The 19,289-nt window shown below is 43.2% G+C and overlaps 1 protein-coding gene across 1 annotated transcript in view; it reads left to right on the forward strand.

Annotated features, from left to right (window-relative positions):
* Window positions 1-19,289, forward strand: part of CACNA1B (calcium voltage-gated channel subunit alpha1 B) — a 1,447,778-nt gene that overhangs the window by 1,184,429 nt on the left and 244,060 nt on the right. The window contains exon 33 of the mRNA XM_030207102.1: window positions 15,386-15,502. Within this exon, the coding sequence (XP_030062962.1) occupies window positions 15,386-15,502 (117 nt within the window). The remainder of the gene's footprint in view (window positions 1-15,385; window positions 15,503-19,289) is intronic.

Consider the following 19,289-nt stretch of genomic DNA (forward strand, 5'->3'; position numbering starts at 1 on the left):
CATATTGTCTTGGAGCTCTCAGGCTAATATGAACTCATTTGGAGCCATCCTAAGTTCAAGTCACCAAACAGGAACCGGTCCAGTTTATAAGTCATTATTCCCATCCAAAATTTTAAGGTTTTTAGGAGCAGGAAACTCTGACTGGGATGTGGGTAGCCAATAAGAAAGTGACCCTTTGGGAGCAAAACAAACCAGCTGCAGACCCACAAAGCAATTATGCTGCTATAATAATTTAGGCCTATTGAGGTTTTAGTTTATGACATTATTTTAGAAAGACAACATAAATGTCTATTTAGCTTTATAAAGTAGACACCCAGAAACTCAGCAGTGCACAGGTTCAAATGCATAGTTTTACTCACAATCCCCTGGATTTTAGATATGGGGCTAGATTCTATATATGGCGCCAAAAAAATCAGTGACGAAAAAGTGCCATTCTATAAGCCGTGCTTAAAGTTATGTGCAGTTTATAGAATAGCGCTTATGCCTGAGAATCACGCCTAATTTTAGGCATGGCCATTTGCAGCAGTTGAAACGTGATGCAAATGTACATGCCTAAATTAGGCGTCTATCCCTGTTATTCTGTAACAACTCACGTAAATTTTAGAAATGCCTCCGTAACACCCGTGACCCACCTATTTCTTCACCCCTTTTTTCAGATTGTGTGTAAATTTTAGGCACGGATTCCGCACCTAAATTTACATGCGTAAAGTTCAATTAAATCTAATTAGTGCCAATAATTGCTTGTTAAAATGCAATTATTGGCACTAATTAGCTCATTCAAGTAAATTGTGTGCACATGTTGGGCGCATGCCCCAATGTGTGCACACAGTTTTTGGTGACTTTTATAGACTCAGGAGGAAGGCACCAAGATTTGGGCACTCAAATTTGGACACAATCCTGAGGTGCATGCGTAACTTAATTGGCTAACAAGCCTTTAATGAGCAATACTTGGCTGCTAGCAACTAATTATTGGCATTAATTGGCACCAATTAGGATTTGCACACACATCTAGCTCCATGCTATTCTATAATGCAAGGTGCCCAAATCCCATCACGCGCAACCCAAAAGGGTGTTAGGCCATGGGAGGGGCATGGGCATGTCAAGGATGTTCTGAAAAGTTGCGTGTGTTGTCAAAGAATAGCCAGTCTCTGCATCCAACTTAGGCACCAGCATTTACACCAGGGTTCAGCAGGCGTAAGTCTGGCACCCAGTGATTGGTGGGTGCAGAATTCAGAGCTAAGCGCAATTCTATAAAGGGCGCACATCCTTTATAGAATCATACATAGCACCAGTCTTTTTCAGCACCCATTTTTGAGCACCGTTTATAGAATCTGGCCCATAAATAGTGGCCACATATGTATGTAAATGGCCTCTCTCAAAATACTAACTGGCATAAAAGTTTGTTTGACGATGTAATGGCGTATACTTTGCCGGTAAGCACATACAAACATAGGGTTTGAGCAGAGTTCACAAGTACATGCATGGATTGTACAATACCTGCATACTTGAATAACGCAGGCATCAGCATTTACAGCTGTTGATGGTCTGTTCCTGAAGGTAGGCTCTATTTTTGCTTCTTATGTTAGTATTATATAAATACACATAGGTGCCTACTTGCCCTCTTAAACCAGGCATCTTGTTATAAATTTATCCTCCACATGTCTACTTGTGCATTTTATATTACAACTTTACCCCTCATCTATCCAAACTCTAGTCCCAAGCACGCCTGTGTATGTTGTAAATGTAAGTATGTGCCATCTTGACCACGTACATACTTAAAAAGTGTGTATTTGCCACACAATTTCATAAAAGCCCTTTTCCACATGTTGAGCAGGACATATCTTTAGAAATTACCCCACAATATGCAGAGACACTTTTGCGCAAAAGATGTGCTAGTTGAAGAGGCATTTTACACTTTCTCACCTTAGTTTGTCCAAAATTTAAATCTAGCCCACAGATTTCTCCATCACCTGAAATGGGCTATATTGCTTTATAGCAGTATTCCGAGATGGTGACATTCTATTCTTCATAGGCAAAGAAGTCATGCAAAACTCTTTTCCCCCATCCCCCCTTCCCTTCAAGCAATATTTGGATTAGTTAGGCATTAAAAGCTGAAAGCAAGATAAATAACATATTTTATTATATAAACTATTATGTTTTTTCTTAGTTATTTTATCCTGAACCAATAACAGCCCAGGAGAATGATGCTTTTGATCTGCCATTTGATTTCTTTCCTCTTCTTTTCTAATAACTTCTTAGCTCTCGTTTGCTGTTCTCATGAAATACATGTTGCTTTGTTCTTCCTCTTTTCTCTTTATTTGAGGACTAAATCTGACCCCTTTTGTTACACAGATTTGCTTGTCATTTTTTAAAGACAAAATATATTTTTAAAAAAGAAAAAAAGAAATGCAAAATGCATGCCCAAGAAATTATTTTTGCCCCTTTGTGGAATGTCGTCTGGTAATACCTGGTGCACCTCCTCTTACTGTTGTAGTGCTGGAAGCAAGTTATGAAAAGCATATGTGCATGTATGCATCTCAGCTTGGCACTTGTGCAGGTGCCTTGGGGTTAAATATGATGGGCCTTGAAATGAGGAAAAGGAATAATTATATCATAGGGATTGCATCACCCTCTCATCTTCTTCCAAGTTTTTATAGGTCAAGAGTCTGATTCACAGACAAATTTTAATCATGCAGTATACTATATGAGCAAATACAACTAAATTGATCAGATTGGCCAGTTTGACAGTTCTGAATAGGCTCTTTCATCTTCCAGAACCGATTTGAGGGGCATTGGCAGGACATAGGGAAGCTTGCACTTATGGTGTAACTATTCTATGAATAAATGGGGGTGACTGGTTTCAATTACTGCCAGTCCAGCATATATTAAGGAACATTACAGGAATTTTTTGTGAATTTAAAAAACAATAAAGGAACAGTAGAGTTGGTGTATGTATGTGTGCATTGCACTTTGTGATTTTTGTTTTTACATTTTTGTTTTACTTGGGCCCCAAATATCAGTCAAATAAAAATGCATTGATATTGTCTCCAGTGTCTGCAATTTGGAACACTTAGTTCTGAATTGATTTTCATTTTGTTTCTGGAAAGTGATAATTGGAGTTCTAGTATATGGCGGCCAGCATTCTTAGGTTTTAGGAAGTTTTCCATTGCTGGCTCTGTATGATTTTTAAACTATAAATCGCAAATTTGATTCTTCTTCCCTGATAAAAATCCATTTACACTAGGTCAGCCACATAACATAGTTCCATAAGGAGTGAAACTTTATTAATCTGTCCTCTGCTTGGAACTCCCATCCTATATTGGTCATTATAGGACTTAATGACTTCAATTTCCTCTTTGTGCATTAGTGCTGGATGTTGCAAAAACTTTGTGTGTGGAAGAAAAAAAAAAAAGAACTAACGAACATCAGCCATCTGTTCTTGGAGTCACCTGAGTAGTACCATAGAATACCACAGTACTTTCATGCTACTCAGGTTAATAGTAGGCTGTCCAATGTATATTATACTGCATTATATATGTGAGGTTAATGTTCTCTCAACAGTGGAAAGATATTCAGACATATATCAAACATGGGCATAGTTTGGGGGAAGTGTGTGTCACAGAGGGTGGAGCAACTTAGCATTGCAGAGTGGCTGAATGCTGAACAGTCATTTGTTGCTGGCACTTTCACAGCTGTGCTGGAGGAACTGGGATAGGGGACCAAAGGTATGAGGGGATTGTAGAAGGGAAGATGCTTGAAGAACAGGTAGGGAAGGGAAGAGGGGGGAAATATTGCAACATAGGGGAAGGGAATAGGGGGAGATGCTGAACCATGGGGGGGAGGAAGGAAAGGGGAGAAGAAATACTATACATTGGGGAGAAGAAGAAAAAGAGAGCACACTGAACCATGGAGGAGGGGGAGAGAGGGGAAGATGTTGAACCACATGGAGGGGAAAAGAGGGAAAGATGTTAATCCATGAGGAAAGGGGAAACAGGGGACAGCTGCTTAATCATTGAAGGTTGGAAAGGGGAGAGAGGGAGAGATACTGAACCATGAGACAAAAGTGAGAGAGGGGGAGATGCTGAACCATGGGGTGAGGGGAGGGATAGCTGTGAAAGAAAGGGATGGGGTAGATGTTGAATCACTATGGAGGGGAAGAGAAGAATAAGAACATAAGAATAGCCATTCTGGGTCAGACCAATAGACATCTAGCCCAGTATCCTTCCCATAGTGGCCAATCCAGGTCACAAGTACCTGGCACAAAACCAATTAGTAGTATCATTCCATGTCACCAATTCTGGGGCAAGCAGTGGCTTCCCCGATGTCCATCTCAATAACAGACTATGGACTTTTCCTCCAGGAACTTGTCCAAACCTTTTTTAAACCCAGATATTCTAACTACTGTTACCACATTCCTCCAGCAGTGAGTTCCAGAGCTTAACTATTCTTTGAGTGAAAAACTATTTCCTCCTATAAAAGTATTTCCATATAATTTCATTGATTGTCCCCTGGTTTTTATACTTTTTGAAAGAGTAAAAATTTGATTCACTTCTACCCGTTCTACACCACTCAGGTTTTTATAGACCTTAATCCTATCCCCCCTCAGCCATCTCTTTTCCAAGCCTTTCCTTATTTGGAAGGAGTCTATCTCTTTTATCATTTTGGCCGCTGTTCTTTAAACCTTTTCTAATTCCGCTATATCTTTTGAGGTCGTGCCATGGAGCGATACAGAAGCATTATAATAGACTTGGTCTTATTTTTCATCCCACAAGGAGAAAAGGAAAGAGGAGAGATGCTGAACTATGAGGAGATGAAGGAAATACTGAACCATGGGGGAAAGGGGGCAGGTACTGAGCAAAGAGGGAGGAAAGGGAAGAGGGGGGAGATGCTGAACTGGAGGAACAGTAGAGGGGGGAGATTGTTGAACCATGGAGAGGAGAAGGAGAGAGGAGGCTAATGCTGAACCACACGAGTGGAGTTGCTTAACAACAGGGGAGAACAGAGGGGAGCTGCTGGCCCATGGGGGGAGAGAGGGTAAGATCATAACCTACTGGGGAGAGGGGGAGATGCTAAACCATACAGCAGAGATGGAGAGAGGAGGAGATGAACCACTGGGAGTAGGAAAGGAAGGAGCATGCTAAATCACAAGGGGGTGGGAAGGGAGGAGGGATCGATGTTGAACCATGGGGAAGAAATGGAAAGGGAGTATTTTCATAAGTGCTCCCTACTCCATGCGTAGTACTCAAGAGGCAGGCAGAGCTCAGAAGTCTCAATGCATGGATGAGACAATGATGCAGGGAGAAGGAATTTAGATTTCTTAGGAACTGGTTAACATTCTGGAGGAGGGGAAACCTATTTCAAAAGGATGGACTGCACCTTGACAGGGATGGAACCAGGCTACTGACACTAGCATTTAAAAAGGAGATAGAGCAACTTTTAAATTAGAACATGGGGAAAGCTGAGAGTTGCTTAGAAGCGCATGGTTCGGAGTAAGGTATCCAAGAAGAATACCATTATAACAGGACATCTAGGGAATCCCAATACAGAGGTTTCAACAAAGGTTAAAGAAAGCCTGGAGTGTTCAAGGTTAGACCAGAGCAAAGGTTGCAAATTATCCCTGTCAACTTCTAAGTAGCTTGTAGATGCAAGGAAAAAAACCCACACTTTACAGTGACTGTACACAAAAGCTAGAAGCCTACAAAATAGGATAGGAGAGTTAGAGTATTGTTGTGAGCCCTTGGTAAGTAGGGCAGGCCTTCAAAAGACTGAATCCCCACAGGCAGACAAGGGAAGGGTTGCAGGCAGCCAAGCAAAAACAAAGCACTGAGGGCAATAGGATCCAAACCCTCAAGTAGGAAAAGCAGGAACTAGAACTCATTGGCAAAAGAAGCAAGGCTTAATAGGAACACACTCACATGGGCTGCAAGGCCAAACTATAACCCATGCACACAGGAAATAAGACTGAACAAAAACCCACTCACACGGGCTGCAAGGCCGAACTAGAACCTGTGCACACACGAAATAAGACTGAACAAAAACCCATTCACACGGGCCACAAGGCCGAACTGGAACCTGTGCACACAGGAAGCAAGGCAGAATACAGGAACTTGCAGACACAAGTGGTGACGAGTAATAATGGAACCCCCACACACAAACATTGAAAAGAAATACTGGAGCCCACATACACAAGCAAGGCAAAACAAGGCTGGAACCCACTCACACAAGTAGCAGACAGCTGCACAGGAACACATACATGCAAGCAAGTCAGAACAAGGCTGGAACCCACTCATAGAAGCAAAAGAAAGGTACTGCTGGAACCCACTCACTGAAACAGGAAGTGCACACAGCAAGAATGGCATCTCAGGACCCACAGATAGCAGGAAGCAATTAGGGCGGCTTCAGTTTTCAGCCTAATTCCTGCTTCCAGTCATGGTTCCAGCTCCACCTCAGTTCCTGTTTCCAGTCCAAGTTGCAATGATAGAGTGGATCAAATTTGAGGTGGGGGGAGAGTTTGCACTGCATGTTAAAGAGTTCCCTCAAGCAAAATATAAATTCTGCATGAAACAGACAGTGGAATCCTTATGGATAGAAATTCCATGTTTGAAGGGAAAGAATATACACAAAGGGCTATACTACAATCTGCCAGGCTAGAACGATAAGACAGATGATTATATGTTAACAGAAATTAGAAAAGCTAGCAAATTCAGCAACAGTATAATGGGTGATTTCATTTACCCAAATATTGACTGATTAAATGCCACATCAGGGAGTGCTAGGGTGGTAAAATTCCTAGACGTAATAAATGACTGCTTTTTGGAGCAACTGGTCCAGGAACCGACAAGAGGAGGAGCTATTTTAGATCGCGTCCTTAGTGGACTTCAGGACTTAGTACAAGAGGTAATGGTGTTGGGTCTGCTGGGAAGCAGTGATCATAACATAATCAAATTTGAGTTAATAACTGAAGTGTAGTCACTAAGGAAATCTACTGTAGCAGCATTTAATTTTTGAAAGCGTAACTATGATAAAATGAGGAAAATGGTTAAAATAAGCTGAAATGCTCAGCTGTCAAGATTAGGACTTTAAATCAGTCATGGATGTTGTTTTTAAAAATACCATTTTGGAAACCCAGACCAGATGTATTCCACATAGGGCTGTACATCAATTAAGCGCGAGAGTAAAATCTTTAATCGTGTGGCTGGTCGCATGGTACAAATGGGTACCATCTCCCTTCCTCCTCTCCTCTCCTCTCCCCTTCATTGGCACCATCTGCTCCCTTCCCTCCATTCATGATCACCATTGTTTCCCTTCTCTTTCCTCCCCTCCCATCTTTGATCCTTCCATCCTCTATTTCCAGCATCCTTTCCTGCCCTCCAGATCTCTCTCTTTCCTCTTTCCCCCCCCCCCCCCCCCCCGGTGGTTTGCATCTTTCTCTGTCATCATTTTTTCAGGCTTCCTCTTTCTCCCATGCCCCCCCCCCCCCCCCCGCCGTGGTCCGCATATTTCCCTCTGTCTTTTTTCTGCTTCCTCTTTCTTCCATGTCCCCGCCACCATGGTCGCCTTTTTTCTTTCTTTCTTTGACACCTAAGAACATAAGTATTGCTATATTAGGACAGACTGAAAGTCCATCAAGCCCAACATCCTGTTTCCAACAGTGGCCAATCCACGTTACAAGTATCTGGCAAGATCTCAAAACAGTACAATAAATTTTATGCTCCTTATCCTACAAATAAGCAGTGAATTTTCCCCAAGTCCATTTTAATAACGGCTTATGGACTTTCTTTTAGGAAGCTATCCAAACCTTTTTTAAACCCCGCTAAACTGACTCCTTTTACTACATTCTCTGACAATGAAGTCCAGAGTTTAATTACACGTTGCATGAAGAAATATTTTCTCCGATCTGTTTTAAATTTACTACTTTGTAGCTTCATTGTGTGCCCCCTAGTCCTAGTATTTTTGGAAAGAGTAAACAAGCGATTCACATCTACCCGTTCCACTCCACTTATTATTTTATAGACCTCTATCATATCTCCCCTCAGCTGTCTTCTTACCTCTCCCAGCATGGCACTCCAGCAGGCCCCATCTCCTCTGCGACGCCTTCTCCCTGCTCCTTCTGCAGGCTGCACCGAAAACAGTGATGCTTCTCACCCGGCCCGAAGTGTCTCTCTGTAACAGGAAGCAACATAAGCACTGGCAAATTAGATGCAAACATTGATAAAGATGGCCAAAAGAGAATATGAAGAGAAACTTGCTTCGGAGGCAATAACTCATAGTAATAACTTTTTCAGGTATATCAGAAAGCCTGTGAGGGAATCCATGGGACCATTAGATCATGAAGGAGTAAAAGGGGCACTTACGGAGGACAGAGCCATAACAGAGAAGCTGAATGAATTCTTTGCTTCAGTCTTTACTGAAGAAGATGTAAGAGATATACCTGTACCGGAGATGGTTTTCAAGTGTGACAATGCGGATGAACCTGGAAGATGTACTGAGCCAAAACGACAATTACCACCACAAGTATGGATGCTTATATTTAGATGCAAGTAACAGACAGCAATGTGTGCTTTGGGTTTGGTTTTGTTTTAATTTAGACGCAGGACAAGAATTCAAATGTGTGCTTCATATTCGGGTCTGCTGTTTCTCACAAACAACACTCCAGGGCTTCCTTCTGCTTCCAAAAGCAATCAAAACTGGTAGATTTTGCAGAAAGAATCATGAGATAAGCATGAGAATCGTGGGAAATCCTCTCTTCCAACATCATAATGCCTGTTCAGACATGGCATTATTTTTTTACAGTGGTAAATCACCTTTGTTTCGGGCGCTCTTTTCTGATCATTGGGGAGGAATACAAAATGACCTCATTTAAATGAGCTTGACTATATTTGCATGCTATCTGCGCTAAGGCCTGGTGTGCTTGTTGTTTGCTGTGCTAGAGCCCTCTGATCATTCTGCGCTGGTAAATGCACTAGTACAGCGCTAATGGTCTCTAGCGCCCACGTTTACTTTTGATCATCGGCATCAGAATGCTAGAATTATTAGGAAAGGGATAGAAAATAAGTCAAAGAATATTATAATGCCTCTCTATCGCTCCATGGTGTGACCACACCTTGAGTATTGTGTGAAATTCTGATTGCTGTATTTTAAAAAAGATATAGCAGAATTAGAAAAAGCTCAGAGAAGGGTGACCAAAATGATAAAGGGGATGGAACTCCTATCATATGAGGAAAGGCTTAAGAGGTTAGGACTCTTCAACTTGGAAAAGTGATGGCTGAGGGGGGATATGATAGAGGTCTACAAAATACTGAGTAGTATTGAACTGGTAAAAGTACATCGAATTTTGACACTCTCAAAAATGCAAAGACTATGGGAAGTTACATGGTACTACTTTTAAAATGAACAAGAGGAAATATTTTTTCACTCAACAAATAGTTAAGCTCTGAGACTCATTGCTAGAGGATGTGGTATCAGCGGTTAGTGTATCTGGGTTTAAAAAGGTTTGGACATGTTCCTGAAGGAAAAGTCCACAGTCTGCTATTGAGATAGACATAAGCCACTGCTTATCCCTGGGATCAGTAGCATAAACCTTGCCACTATTTGGGATTCAGTCAGGTATTTGTGACCTGAATTGATCACTGTTAGAAGCAGGATACTGGGCTAGATGGACCATTGGTATAACCCAGTATTGCTATTCTTATGTTCTTTTGTTCTTTAGATGCTGAACCCAGAGGAAGGGAGAGAGATGGAGTTGCTGAACCAAAATGGAGGAGGGGAGAGGTAGAGATGCTGAATCACAGGGGAAGAGGAGAGGGGAAGATGCTGAACTGCTGGGGGGAAGTGGAAATATTGAATCTGGGGGAGATGCTGAACCATGGGAACAAGAGAGAGCATGGGAGATGCTGAACCATGGGGAAGTGGATAGGGGAAGAACATGGTGAAGGCGGTTAGCTTGGCAGAGTTTAAAAAGGGGTTAGACGGTTTCCTAAAGGACAAGTCCATAAACCGCTACTAAATGGACTTGGGAAAAATCCACAATTCCAGGAATAACATGTATAGAATGTACGTTTGGGAAGCTTGCCAGGTACCCTTGGCCTGGATTGGCCGCTGTTGTGGACAGGATGCTGGGCTCGATGGACCCTTGGCCTTTTCCCAGTGTGGCATTACTTATGTACTTAAGATGTAGAACCATGGGGGCAGGGAGAAGGGGGAAATACAGAACTCAGGGGTGGGAAGAGGAGTGGGGGGAATGCCAAACCATGGGTCAGGAAGGGGAATGCAGAACTGCAGGGGCAGGAAGGAGAGGGGTGAAATACTGAACCACAGTGGGAGGAGAATGGGAAAGGGAGGAGATGCTGAACCATCAGGGGAGGGAAAGAGAGATGGAGATGCTGAACTACTGTGGGGATGGAAAGGAAAAGGGGCAAAATGCTGAACCACAGGGGAAGGAGAGGGGGGGGGAGATGCTTAATATGGGGAGAGGGAAGAATAGTGAGGTTCTGAACTATGGGGGGAGGGAAGAGAGTAATTAATACTAAATCATGAGAGGGGGAGGAAAGAGGGGAGTGCTAAACCACCAGAGTGTGGAGAAGGGGTAAGAGGGAAATAGGAAGGGAAGGGCGGAGAGGTTTTGATCCATGTGGTGAGGAGGAAGAGAGAAAGAGACAAGGAGGCTATTGCTGGCAGATTGGAGATGTGGGCATCATGTTAAAGGAAATGCTGGTGCTGGAAGAAAGGGGCTGAGGTCTGACTGGCAGATGCCGGGGATAGGAGAAGGGGGGACTGATGCTGGAATATGCTGGGTCTGGGTGGTTGAGTTTGGAGAAGGGGCTGATGTTGGGGCTGAGAAGAGGGTACTGAAGTTGATGCTGAGGCTAGGAGGATGGAGTCATTGCTGGGAAAATGAGAAGGAAGAGGAGGGCAGAAACTATGTGAGAGGAGATGGAGGGGTAGAGGAATGTATGCTGGAGTCAGGTAGATGATAGAAAATGGGGGAGCTTAAAGTGGGTGAAGAGGTGGGGGAATGGATGCTAAAAATGGGGGAGAGGCAGGGATAACAGAAGTTGGGCTAAAGAGACAATGTGGAAGAGGGCTATAAAGAGGATGAGAGACAAAGAAAGGAAACAGGTCTTTGAAAGAGATGAGAGAGGATGGAAATGGGAAAGCAAAAGATGGAACTGGAGTCTGGATAAGGGGAACTGGCACAAGAAAGGGACTGGAGGTGGAAAGGGGTGTTCGACAGGGAAGAAAATGGGGTTGGTAAGGGGATGAGAGGCAGAAATAGATGAGGCTGGAAAGGGGATAAGCATAAAGGATTGAAAGTAAATGAAAGGGGAAATAAGAGACTGAGGAAAAGAAAAAGACATAGATAGAAGTGGAAGGACTAGGTAGATAAGTGTAAGATATGGATAGTTGGTATGTAGATGAAAGGTGGGAAGAGGGAGACTGAGGGAGGAGAAGGAGGAATGAAATCTAACTATAGGTAGATCAGAAGGCAGGTGAGAGAAATGGAGAAAAAAGATGAAACAGAAAGATCAATGTCAGAGATAGATGTAAGGGAAGAAGGGAAGAAAACAGGGACAGTGAAGAAACAGAAAAATGGAAATGAGATCCTGGTAAAGAACATAAGAAAAAAAACACCAAAAGGAAGTGATAAGAAAATGTTCTTCTGTTTATATTTTTTAAGTATTCCACAGCCCCCAGAGTCTAATTTCTTGGGTTTTCCAGATTCCATTTCATTTTTTGTCTGCATATTTTATATAGTTTCTTATTCTTTACTAGGTAGTGGTCTGTATTTTCCATGTGCAACCAAGGTGAGGGATTCTTTTAATGTGTAGGGTCTGTGTAGGTCTGTGTAAGAATCTATAACAATCTGCTTGTTCTCCTTTCTCAGCTGGAGGTGTCCTGGTGTTCTAGAACATTTACATTGATGACTTTCTTAGGTACAGTTAGTGCAGGATGAGTTCTTGGAAGGTACTAGTACAGTATAGATAGCTTTGTGGTTGGACTTGGTTCTGGTATGGTACACTAAGCTTGGTGGTCCTTGGATTTGGTGCTGGTATGGCATGCCAAGTGTCAGCAGGCCATCACCTTCAGGCCTTCCTGCAGGTATGAACTCGGCTGACCCTGGAAGGGTCCTTCCCTGGACACAGCACTCCCAGAAGCAGACTCCCAAAATATGCTTAAACCTGCTTTATTCCATCAGCAAGGCCAAGACATTTCCTCTTCCAGACACAGTCCTTGGTTACAGCACATATCACCCCTTGTTCCTTCCTCCCGCCGGCCACAGTTTCTGGATACAGTTTAAATCATTCACTTCTTCCCCATCATGGCCTGATTCCTGGACACAGTTTTAAATCACTCACTGTTTCACCAGCATGGCAGTGTTCTGAACACAGTTCAAGTCACTCACTGTTTCCCCAGCATGGCACCACTTCTGATCACAGTTTAAATTACTCACTGCTTCCTAGCATGGCATGACTTCTGGACACAGTTTAAATCACTCACTGCTTCCCCAGCATGGCATGACTTCTGAACACAGTTCAAATCACTCCCTGCTGCCCCAGCATGGCCAGGTTCCTGGACACAGTTCAAGTCACTACCTGTTTCTCCAGCTGGGTCTGACTTCTGGCCACAGCTGAAATCATTCACTGCTTTACAGCATGGCACCTCTCTCCCCCTTGAGTGGAACAGCTGCTTAATTTTTCCTCCAAGCTTTCCCCAGCCTTGAAGAAGGTTTGTTATGAAGCCTTTCAACTTCTTCCCATGTACCTGAGCTAGAGCAGCAATCTCCATGGGCTCACTTCCCCAGTCATCTTGGGCTTGAATCTCCTCTCCGACCTCTTTCTCCACTTCCCATTCCATGGGCTCCTCTCCCTTTATGGTCCCCAACTGGTCCTCTCCCTCCTGATTATTCCTCCTCCTCAGCCAATCCTCCTCCTCTCCCTCGGGATCCTGGGACTTGTAGTTCCCTTTCTGCTCCCTTTGCTTGCCTCCAGGGCTTTGCAGGGGTTCTTGGGAACTGTAGTCTTCCTTCCTTCTCCGGCTCTTGGGAAACATGCCTCCGTGGGGGCATGGCTTCCCAGCCCCTAGGATCCTGGGACTTGTAGTTGGAATCCCGGGTATGAAACCTATCCATCTTGTTCCTCTCCTGGATCCCTTCTTCCCTGACCCTCAGGGGTTCCTCACGCAAGCTTAGTGGTTCTTGGTCTTTGTTACTGTAAACTTAGTAATTTATGGACTTGGTACAGATATAGTCAGTATGGTAAGCTTGGTGATTGTTGCACTTGGCACTAATATGGTATAGTGATCTTGTTGGTTCTTGCACTTGGTACTGGTATGGTACGGTAAGTGTCTAATTGCGGGGTTTTCTGTTACTTCACACAGTGTCTGCCAGTAGAGAGATAATAGTGTGTGTGCCCAGGAAGTTTGAAAAATAGAATGCCTCAAGACTCAAGAGTGGGTGAGCCTCAGGGAATGGGGAGGTTGAGAGAAAGAGGGTGCTGGGAGGCAGAAGATGAGAGAAGAGGTGTGTATATGAGGAAGGGGAGAAAAAGGATGAAGAGAAGGAAAGAAAAGTGGAAACAAGCAAGAGGAAAGGAGGGAAGGAGGAAAGATGAGTAAAAAGGGGAAGGAGTGGAGAGAGGGAAAGAGGGAAAGGGTGGTGTTGAGGAGATAGTAGAAAGGATTGAGAAAGAGAAGAGTGGGGGAGTGGCCTAGTGGTTAGGGTGGTGGACTTGGGTCCTGGGGAACTGAGGAACTGAGTTCAATTCCCACTTTAGGCATAGGCAGCTTCTTGTGACTCTGGGAAAATCACTTAACCCTCCATTGCCCCATGTAAGCCGCATTGAGCCTGCCATGAGTGGGAAAGCGCGGGGTACAAATGTAACAAAAAAAAAAGATGGAAAGTGAAGAAAGAAGAAATTATGGTAAAGGGTGAGTGAGTAGGGAGGAAGAATGTATATGAGTAGATGAGGGGGTATGTATGAGGGAGTAAGAAGAGAGGGAGAGAAAATGGGAAAAGTATAGGTGAGATAAAGGAAAACATAAAGAAACGTAAAATAAAATAAATGAATTTATAACATGAGCAAAAGAAAGCTGACAACAGGATACAAAAATCTAGAGAAAATGCTGAGAGAATAAAATGGATAACAGCCCTGTAAAAACCTTTATCTCCATGTAGCTGTTACCTACTACCCAGATAAATGCTAGTAACTGGGGTCATCTCCAGATTTTCAGCAGTATTAGCCGGATAGTGCTGCTGAAACTCTATACAGGCTAGATAAGTGCCAGGGCAATCTAGATACAGAGACAAGGTAGAGTGGAAAATTATTCAAATTCCTGCAATATTCAGTGCCATTATCTGGATAGCATATCTGGGTAATGGTGGCATTCACTGCTATATCCAGATGTTTAGTGCCAATATCCAGATATTGGCTGGCACTGAATATTCAGGTATATAGTTAAATGCTATAGCTGGTGTTTAAAACAAGCATGGAGCGTGGCATTTAAATATTAAATACTGACCTGTTAGAAATAAGAGGGGAGAGGAAACATGAAAAAAAGGAAAAATCCAATAGTATGAATGTGTATGTGTGGATTACAGTGTCAGAAGGGGGAGGGAGAGGAAGAGAAAAAGTTAAGCAATACCAATCATCTACCTCACCACATAATCTGAGCTCCCTACACCATGCCCCTCCGAACAAAGCAGGGAAATTAGGCCTATGCAATTTCTAGCACTAATATTTCAGATTCTACAGTATGTTGAAGTTATTCTTGTAAGACAACTAAGGTGTCTGATTGACTGATGCCCACATCACAGTCTTCCAGTAGCACAGATTTAATATCTAACTGGGTACTTCAGAAGACTGGAGCCTTAGCAAGGGGGTGGGGTGAGTTTTCAATTCCAAAGACAAGGAACCTGGGTAGTCTGGAAAGTTTACGTATTTTGTCTTTGCTGTTGATTTTTTAAAAGGTATTCTAATGTACAAAGACCCCCATATCCTAGTAGTTAGATCACTATGGGGTGCATTATGTCTTGCTTTGGAGTGAAAGAGTAATAGTGACAGTCTTCTTTAGATTCTTACAGGCAAAATCTCCACAAAAGGATACTCAGAGGGTCATGTTTTTCTATCTCTTCTTGTACTGAAATGTGAAAAAAAAAACCCCACAAAATAAATTCTGGCCAAAAAATAATATTTCATGCATTTATGTACCTATACAAAACCAGTTAAGGGAAGTCTATGAAGGGGCTTCTTGCTGCATGTGAAGACACTTAACTTAAAAGTCCCCTTTTAAAAGGGTTTGGGATGCTATGCTGGGGAAATTGGGGGAGTCCTTGGCTTTATTTTATGATATGAACCTTTGAAGGGAAACAGAATCTTACCCTCTGCAGCATAACTTCATCAACCTCAGCTTCCTGCGTCTGTTCCGAGCAGCGAGACTCATCAAGCTCCTTCGTCAAGGTTATACCATCCGCATCCTTCTCTGGACCTTTGTTCAGTCTTTCAAGGTAAGAAGCAGTAAACCTTAGAAGAAACTCTTTTGGCTCACAAATTGTGGCTCATTTTCAAAGCACTTAGACTTACAAAGTTCCATAGTAACCTATGGAACTTTGTAAGTCTAAGTGCTTTGAAAATATGCCTTTTATTAATGTAACTATGGCTCTTACTTTAGAAGCATCTAAGTATGTAAATAGTAACATTTATATGTATAGATCACATACACATGGAGCCAACAATTTTATAAAACTATTATTTGTAGATTCCCGGGATGCATTGCTATGTAGGGAGTATGGGGTGGGAGTGGGGGGGGGGGGGGGGGGGGATTCAAGATGTGATTTGGTGGTCCCCCAAAATAGATGTGTATTTCCAGTTTTACAGTGGGAAAATACATCTGTCTTAAATGATTTCCATATCAGCTGTTGCACTTGCTGCAAGGCTTATAAAAGTGTTAATAAAGAGGCAGGTGTGAAACATCATTGAACTAGCCCCAAGCACCCACTACTAAGAGCATGCACCCTCCTCCCCCTCCCCTCCCCCCCAATATTCCAACCCTGGCATCTACCTGAAGTTTCCCTGCTGGATAAAGTGGTAGCAGGAGTGAACACTTCTGCTCCGTGGACACTGGTGATCAAAATGGCACTAGTCAACCCTAACTGGTTGTCTTGTAGTGTTATTGCTAAGAGTCAAGCTGCCAAATAAGCCCCTTGCATGTCCCCATTTCAGCCGCAGCGCAGAATGGTGTTCCCCAACATACCTTTCCATGGCCATCTTGGCCAGCCCCCAAGAGAAGGTATATTAAATTTTTTGTAAATAAATGAAGACTAAGGGGTAAATATTCAGCCGGAGGAAAGCAGTGTTTTATTGGCTGCTGCCAGCATTATCCCTGGATATTCAGTGCTGGGCCATGTCCAGTACTGGCACTAAATATCTGGGCATACGCAGCCACCTAATACTTATGTGATTAAGTGCAATATTCAGCACTTAGCCGATTAAGGTGAACAGCATAAAGAAAAGACTATGTTTTATGCCGTTACCTTATGCGGTTAAGCACTAGATATTGGCACTTAACCGCATAAGTGCTGACTCTGCTCCCAGACCACCTACAAATTAGTCAGTTTCGGCTTAGGTGCTATCCATGGGTATTCAGTGGCATTAACTGGTTAAGTGCCACTGAGTATCTGCAGTCAGCCCTGGACAAGTGATTTAAATGGCCAGGAGCCCCTCCTGGCTGTTTAAATCACTTTGAATATTGACCTCCTAAATAAATAAATGATTTAAGTTAATCCTGTCTCAGAGTAGGGATAAATTTTTGCTAGAACCTAAAGGTAGGCATTTTTGTAACAGATTATATATTGCCTTTATAAAATACTCACATCATGCAATTATATGGAAGAGTATAGAATTATTACTCCAAAGGTCAGTTCATATATACTCTCAGGAAAATCATCTCCTGGAGATAACAATCTTACATATGGCTAGACCTAAACGTATTATCTTAGAACTTCCTGACCATCAGATAGCAAATATGGCAGCCCACTTTTCAAATGGCTCCAAAATAGCTCCAATCTTATTGGGCCTTTATTATTTGCATAATTTAATTTTTTCAATTTATATTTTTAACTAAAAAAAGCATAACTTCAAAAGGAGCACAGCTTCAATAAAGCAGGTAGCCTCCCTCAACATGATCATGTTTCATAAACACTGCATCAGGATGGAGGCTCCTAAGGAAGAGAATAAAACATTCATATATCCAACCTTCAGAATTTCACCACTCCCATTACATAAAAGGATTAAAACCATCTTCTCAAAAAGGCTTATGAAAATTATGCTTTTTTAGTTAAAAATATAAATTGAAAAGATTAAATTATGAAAATAATAAAGGACCAATGAAGATTGGAAGCTATTTTGGAGTCTTTGAAAAGTGGGCTGCCATATTTGCTATCTGATGGTCAGAAAGTTCTAAGATAATTGTTTAGGTCCAGCCATATGTAAGATTTTTATCTCCAGGGGATTCCCAAACTTTTTACTGTTATGGAGCCCCTAAAATATTTTTTTCATACATCAAGGAACCCCCTATGCAATATAAACAGGGACTTAAGCAGAAATCCATTTTAGGGGGCCCAGGGTGGACTAGGGGGCCACACATTTCTTCTCATCTCTTCTCTTCCCTTCCCCCCCCCCCCCCCCCCCCCCCCCCCCCCCCATTCCTACAGTGGCATTAAGTCCTACCCAAGCTCCTTCCCATGCTACCTGAGCAGTGAGGAAGTTGACTGCATGCTTCAACCACTGGCACGGCACTCCCATGCATGCTCAGTTCATGTTGCTGAACTAAGCATGCATGGGAGTGCCAGTGTCAGTGGCTGAAGCACACCACTGACAGGGACTTAAGCAGAAATCCATTTTAGGGGGCCCAGGGTGGACTAGGGGGCCACACATTTCTTCTCATCTCTTCTCTTCCCTTCCCCCCCCCCCCCCCCCCATTCCTACAGTGGCATTAAGTCCTACCCAAGCTCCTTCCCATGCTACCTGAGCAGTGAGGAAGTTGACTGCATGCTTCAACCACTGGCACGGCACTCCCATGCATGCTCAGTTCATGTTGCTGAACTAAGCATGCATGGGAGTGCCAGTGTCAGTGGCTGAAGCACACCACTGACTTCATCGTTACTCATGCAGAACAGTAGGGAGTTCGGGCAACAGACCTCTTCAGCTGCTAGATCTGGAGCATCCCTGCCAGCCATTCCATGGATTCCACAATTTTGGATGGGGCTTGTGCCCAAAGTGAGGGGACCCAGGCCCCCAAGGTCCCCTCATGGCTATGCCACTGAATATAAAATATTTTATTGCAGTTTCATGTGGAACTCCTGAAGAGGGCTTGGTTCCATGGAACCCATGAGTAGGAATCTGCCATTGACTGGGTTGTAGTAGGCCACCATGGCAGAGAGGTGGAGGCACATCAATGTACTTTTCAGTCTAGAGTTGGAGTGGTGAAGAAGGCACAATATAATGTATGGCACTGGATCCACTTAAATTGGTAGGATATCCTACTGGAAGACTGCCTGGTCATAAAGAGGACGTTCTTGACTTTCTGTGGAACAGGGATATGATTTACAAGGCTCTGTTCAATCTCAGTGCCATCAATGACAAACTCCAGAGGTTGGGGTGCAGGAGGTGACCCCGATGCTGAGTGAGCATTGAGGATTGGTGTCCCAGGGGAACAGGTTTCTCTTCTTGCAGAGAGAAGAGGTGTGGTAAGCAAACATGTGTGGGCCAGTGTGAAACAATAAGGATGACCTGCACCCTATGCTGTACAGTCCTCTGAAGAACACAGGAAACTATTGGGAATGGGAGAAAAGTGTAGAGGAGACTCCAACAGAGCTAAAATGAGTCTTGGAAGAGGATGTGAGGGTCTGGATATAGAGAGCAATAGGCTGCACATTTTGTATAGTCCGTTGCTGCAAACAGGTCACGTTCTGGCTGTCCACAGGGCTGAAAGAGGGCGGAAGTGATCACAGGATCAGGAGACCATGAGGGATCAAGTTTCTGATTAAGCGTCTGCAATCTGATTCTGCTTCCTGGGGAGAAAGGCTGCCTGCATAATTTTGGTTATCATAGTAGCAAGGTTCAAGATGTGATAAGCCTTTTGGCAGAGGCAGAGGGATCCTAAGCCCCCTTGTTTGTTGACTTAAAACATGGTCATTTGATTGTGTAGACAAGCATGTTCTTGTGCCTCACCCAGGGTGAAAAGATAACCCAGGGTGCAAAGATGCATAGGGCCTAGAAGATCACTCTGAGTTT

Source organism: Microcaecilia unicolor, chromosome 6 (assembly GCF_901765095.1).
Source record: "Microcaecilia unicolor chromosome 6, aMicUni1.1, whole genome shotgun sequence".
NCBI classification, from domain to species: Eukaryota; Metazoa; Chordata; class Amphibia; order Gymnophiona; family Siphonopidae; genus Microcaecilia; species Microcaecilia unicolor.